The sequence below is a fragment of the Gossypium hirsutum genome, chromosome D07, assembly GCF_007990345.1.
Source record: "Gossypium hirsutum isolate 1008001.06 chromosome D07, Gossypium_hirsutum_v2.1, whole genome shotgun sequence".
NCBI lineage: Eukaryota > Viridiplantae > Streptophyta > Magnoliopsida > Malvales > Malvaceae > Gossypium > Gossypium hirsutum.
In genome coordinates this window covers 55084323-55089584 of record NC_053443.1, presented here as the reverse complement: position 1 = coordinate 55089584, position 5262 = coordinate 55084323, and the positions used below count along the sequence as shown (strand labels likewise).

Sequence of the window (5262 nt, the reverse complement as noted above, 5' to 3'; positions counted from 1 at the left end):
ATATTAATATTGTGTTTTTTGAATAGTAAAATAATCGAGTTCTTCAACTTCGACATAATTTGGAATTCTCGAAGGTTAATGCAAGCATCAAAGGACACTTTGAGACAATTGATTTGTGGCATCTATGATGAAAAAGTTCATTATGATATTGAAGTTATTAGCTACCGTTAAAAGTCGTTTTCATTTTGGTCAAAAAAATAATTTAATAACCAAAACAAAATTTTATTAAAGTTGGGTGACTAAAATGAATGCCAAATAACATTAAATTTACGACAAATGACTAAATAAAAACAATTTTAACGATAGTGCCTAAAACATAAACCATTTTTGGTGCTTAAAATAAAAGCTTATAAAAGTTGGATGACCAACTATATAATTTACCCTTCTATAAATTAATCACTTTTAACTTTTTTTAATCTTATTAAAAAAATCTCTCTAACTTTTTCTCTTAAACCCCCTCCAAAAAAAAACAGAATCTCTTATAAATTTTCTATATATTTCTACTTTACATCTAATAATTTTAAGCTTAAATAATAATAATAATAATAATAATAATAATAGTCACTCTCCCATAAACTACTCACCCATTAAAAAAAATACAATAAAATTAATAAACTACATGAATTAGTATTAATATACTTCCTTGTGAAAAAAGATTAATTTTAGTACACATGTACAATTCTAAAAAAATAACACTTGTTTAAAAAAAAATTATTTTACTAAACTTTAGTGTGGTACATGTCACTCAATTAACTTTTCTGATGACTTTAGATTCCACTTGTATATAAAATATTTATTTTAAAATTATATATATTTGATTATTATAATTTTAGAAAAAAAGGAGAAGAGAATGATTTGAGTTAAATCCGTACCATTTAGATGTTTAGATGAGTGTTTTAACCTATATAATTTTTAAGTTATCGGGTTTTTAAAATTGTTATTGTAATATTTTTCTGTTCGCATTATTTGTATCAATTGAATGGTCTCATTCATTTTCTCTTTTATAATTAAGTGTTTTTTTCACGAAATAGTTTTGAATGTCACAAGTTTGTAAACTAAAATTTAAACAATTTTTTTTTTATCTCAGGCATTAATCATCATATCGAATTGAATCTAAGGTATGATCCACCATATTGACCGTCAAATCGTTACTTAGAGTTTGCTAGCCATACTTAAAAGAAAACCTTATCCGCCCAATGAATTAAATAAAGTTTTCGAAAATTTTTAAATAGTTCAATGATTATTTTGTAACTTTTGAAATTAAGTGACTAAAATGTAATTTACTAATAATTTAGTGACTTTAAGTGTAATTTAACTTAGTTTTTTCATTTCCAACCGGGAATTTGATAACGGCCGGATAACGCCGTCAGTTGCTGGGGGAAAATCCAAATGTTCAAAAAACAAATAAAACTCCAAAAAAATTTCAGCTTTTCAACTTTACCGCAATTTCTCAGTCACACTCTCTCACTCTCCTTCTCCTTCCTCTCCATGATTTGCCCTAATAATTTCATTCACTTCGGGGCAAATTAATTATCTTTCTCCAAAACCCTAGATTAATATCCGATTGGGAGATACCCCGATTTTCTTGGATTCTTTAATCGGTGCATTTCTTCGCTGTGGTAAAACTCGGATGTGAATATTATTTTTATATGAAATCTATTTGGTTTTGTCACCGATATATATTTATTCTGATTTTGAGATTATGAGCAGCAAAAATGCCTATATTATTTCGATTGTTTGTACTTTTTTCAGATTAGGAAGAAATCGGCATAATTGCTGGTATTGATTTACTATTTTAGGTAAAGTAATCGCGATTATTGTTTGAGTGGACTCTCGGATATGGCGAAGGTAGCTGCGCATAGTGCCTTAACTTCTACTTCGCAACAAATTGGCGGGGATGCTCTCAGAATTGGTACATCAGTTAAAAGGAAGACCCCTTCGGAACTTAGAGTATTGTTTTCCCCCTCTAACTTTTACTAGCATTGTTGGGATTGGGCATTTTGATTTCGGTGATCTTTTATGAATATGATCGAGTACATTAAATTTATTGTTGGGGTTGGGCATTTTAATTGTTCGGGGTGGGGAAGATGTTTGATAATGCAATAGCACATTAAAGAGATAAATTTATCGTTTGTCTCCAGTATCTTTTTAGGCAATGGCTTCTTTGGTTATATATATTTTAATTTGTCAGAGAATAGTTCACTGCTTCAAGTTCCTCTGTCCCTAAATCATAGCTCTGATCATGATAGTTAATTTGTTCATTCTTCTTATGTATAGTTAATTTGTTCATTCTTCTTATGTACCTTTTTCTCATATTTCTCATTTTCAGCTGTACTTTTTCTACATCATTTGGTCTAGAACTTAGAGTAATTGATGCTAATAGACAGCAGTTTAGTTAACTTCATGAGGAAGTGTATTTTCTAGTCTTATGCTTTATAGTAAGTGTTTATATAACAGGGGAACAATTAAAGCGGACAAATGTTGCCGAGCATGTTAGTAAATCTTTGGCCCCAAGGTAAGAGTTGTTATTCTCTTCCTTCTGTCCAGTGCTATTCCTCTTTGTTTACAGTTATTTTTTAAGTTGCAACCATCTTAAAATTTGTTTTTTTCCCCCATTGGTCATGCTAGTGAGATGGAGAATGGACTCAAAAAAGCAGATCCGCAGAGAAATCCAAAATATGTTGACATCCGTATGGATGAAGTATTTCCTGCCAAGAAACCGAGATTCAAGCTGCCTTCAGGAAAAGAAAATGCCAAGGTTACATCTCCAGAAAATGCATATGATAGAAATATCTTAATGCAGCTAAAGTTTTTATTAGTCATAAGTTAATAACTAGTTCATTGATTTGTTCAATCGTGCTATTATTTGCAGGAAAATAGTCCAATTGAGCAAACTAGCAGCCTAAAGAAAATCTCTGCTTTTTCAAAATTGGCTGCCAAGAGAAGGCAACAGCTTTCATGGTATGTATATGTCCTAGTATTCCATATCTGGTACATAATAATTAGACTTACTATTTGAATTTTTTGGTCATGCATTGTTGCTTTACAGTCCAGAGGGTTCTGTTGCTTCTGTTGATGTTCCAAAGATGATGTGCCCCATCGAACACTTGAAAAATGCAATCAGGTACATTTCTCAGTGTTACCGAGCTTTCAACAGGGGCCAAAAGTTATCAGGCTTGGCAGCTGTTGACATGGTATATGCTTTTAGCAGCTTTGAGCTTTGATTACGTTGATGATGTTCCCCCCCCCCCCCTAAATCAACTACCAATTGTTTTGTAGGATAAAGCATTGAAAGGACTAGCTGCTTGTGAAGCAATCCCGAATATACCTCTGAGTCTTCTGAAAGATTTGATGATATTTCATCAGGGAACTTCTGCTCTGATTTCCATGTCACAGGACAGAAGATTCCTCTGGATTTTACTTTGAAAACTTATGCACAATTGGTGTCTCCTCCCCAGTGAATTGGTGAATAAACCTGGTTTTTTTAATATATATTTCTTCTACTTGGAGATATGATCATGTTTTTTTGCAAGATTTTTATTTTTCTTGTACATGCATGCACATATATATAATATTGTTTTGTGGATTTCAGGTTACATAGGTCAATGATGTGTGGTACATATAATGGTATGCCTCAATTTACCTCACATTCTGGTTATTCCAAGGGAAAAGTATTTGCAGTGCTTCTCAGACCAGGCTGGCTTCCCAAGTGTTGAATTCTAATGCATTACATTCTTGGATTTATCCTCAATCTACCATACCACCTTCTCTCATTTCAGTATTGATGTCAGTAGCAGCAGATGGAGGTTTGTTTAATGAAATTTTTGTGTTAAATTCCCTCTCCAAATCCTTCTTGTTTGTACACCGACAAACAAACACATGCCTCGAGTGTTCCTTCTCCATCTATCTGTTTTTATTTAACTGATGTTGTCACTTGTTCTCCAGTTGAAATGGATTTCTTAAGAAAACGACTTGGGGCATGGGAGGAATCATTTCGAAGTCTCTACTATATGTTTCGGGAGAATGCTTGTTGCATATTTTATGGTAAATATTTGTCATGCTTATGACTTTTCTCCTTATCTATTTCCACCTTTGAAACCGTGTTCCAATCTTCTTCCACTGTCGATTGAATTAAGTCTTGAGGATGATGTTTTCTCTTGTCCTGAGAACATCTAGGTATTTATTTAGTGCACACACATGCCTGCAACTACATGTCTTGTAATGCTTGCATTTTCTTGTTCAATTCTATTCTGCTTGTGTCTCATTGTTGGTAAATACCATGTGCATCTCATGCATATGCTTACTCAGGGATTGTATTTGCTATGTGTTGCTGAGTCCTTTTCTGAAGAACACATACATGCTCTCCATCAGCCAAGAAGTTCTACTTTGTTTCATCCTTGATTTCACATTGTCTTTCTTCTTTTCATGACTGAATTCTGCTTTAAGTTTATGTTGGAATGTAATGCTCACTTAATTTGTTTAAAAGCATAAAACTATATCGTGGTAATTATTTTTTGGAAACTTTCTAGTGTGTACTTCACATTTTGTGGTGATGTTTGCTGCTGCTGATGGCTCGGGAAGAAGTAGATCATACCATGCTTATATCTCTCAGTCAACTAGAGGTTTGAGGTCATCACTAAAGGAGCAAGTAAGATGCCACTCTTAACTAGTTAAACTATTGCATAGTGTTAGTAATCATGATTACTATAAACTCCATGGAAGACCATATCTGATTAATACTAAACATGGCCTTTTAGAGAGTTTTCTGTAACAGTATTCCGGTCATGTGGTATGAACTGCAAGGGTGCAAAGTGATTTTGCTTCTCTATATAGCTGTTGGCATATCTGTATGGAAGCGATTATGCTATTATATAAATGCTTCATTCTAAATTCTCTTTTATTTCACTTTCTGATCTAATTGAATTAAAGTTTAATGATGCTCTGATCCAATTCATTGTAACCTAATAAGTGGTGGTAATGAGGTAAAGAACTTATAAGATGCCTTTTTTTACACATCTAGTGATGATTTTATAGATATGGGGCTTGGTTGTAGTGTTCATGGCAGTATTATAAATAAAATGGTAGACTGATGGCGTAATAGTTAAAGCAGCAGTACCTAAAGCTAAAACTTAGGGTGTGTTTGATAAACCATTTAAAAGTTTCATTTCATTGCAAATGAAACTTTCAACATTTGATATTTTTAAATGCGTTTTTGATAATCATTTTAATTTTTTACTTAATATAAAATTTCAACAAAAAAAT

General features: G+C 32.4%; 2 protein-coding genes across 2 annotated transcripts; both read left to right on the top strand.

The window, feature by feature from the left end:
• The first annotated feature begins 2456 nt into the window (after positions 1-2456).
• LOC121219191 (uncharacterized) lies at positions 2457-3426 on the top strand. Its single transcript, XM_041096886.1, has 5 exons — positions 2457-2515; positions 2629-2758; positions 2873-2961; positions 3050-3194; positions 3280-3426. The coding sequence occupies exons 2-5, from the start codon at positions 2633-2635 to the stop codon at positions 3424-3426; spliced, it is 507 nt and encodes a 168-aa protein (XP_040952820.1). The 5' UTR covers positions 2457-2515; positions 2629-2632.
• Positions 3427-3648: 222 nt separating this feature from the next.
• Positions 3649-4820, top strand: LOC121219566 (protein downstream neighbor of son homolog). The gene is made up of 3 exons (XM_041097935.1): positions 3649-3806; positions 3946-4044; positions 4530-4820. The coding sequence occupies exons 1-3, from the start codon at positions 3785-3787 to the stop codon at positions 4664-4666; spliced, it is 258 nt and encodes an 85-aa protein (XP_040953869.1). The 5' UTR covers positions 3649-3784; the 3' UTR covers positions 4667-4820.
• Positions 4821-5262: the final 442 nt, after the last annotated feature.

Bases quoted from the DNA above. Each gene is read 5' to 3' on its own strand.
- LOC121219566 (XM_041097935.1), top strand. From the start codon at position 3,785: ATGTCAGTAGCAGCAGATGGAG. The intron at 3,807-3,945 runs GTTTGTTTAATG...CTTGTTCTCCAG, and splicing joins GTCAGTAGCAGCAGATGGAG to TTGAAATGGATTTCTTAAGA. The intron at 4,045-4,529 runs GTAAATATTTGT...GAAACTTTCTAG, and splicing joins TGCTTGTTGCATATTTTATG to TGTGTACTTCACATTTTGTG.
- LOC121219191 (XM_041096886.1), top strand. From the start codon at position 2,633: ATGGAGAATGGACTCAAAAAAGCAGATCCGCAGAGAAATCCAAAATAT. The intron at 2,962-3,049 runs GTATGTATATGT...GTTGCTTTACAG, and splicing joins AGAAGGCAACAGCTTTCATG to TCCAGAGGGTTCTGTTGCTT. The intron at 3,195-3,279 runs GTATATGCTTTT...ATTGTTTTGTAG, and splicing joins GCTTGGCAGCTGTTGACATG to GATAAAGCATTGAAAGGACT.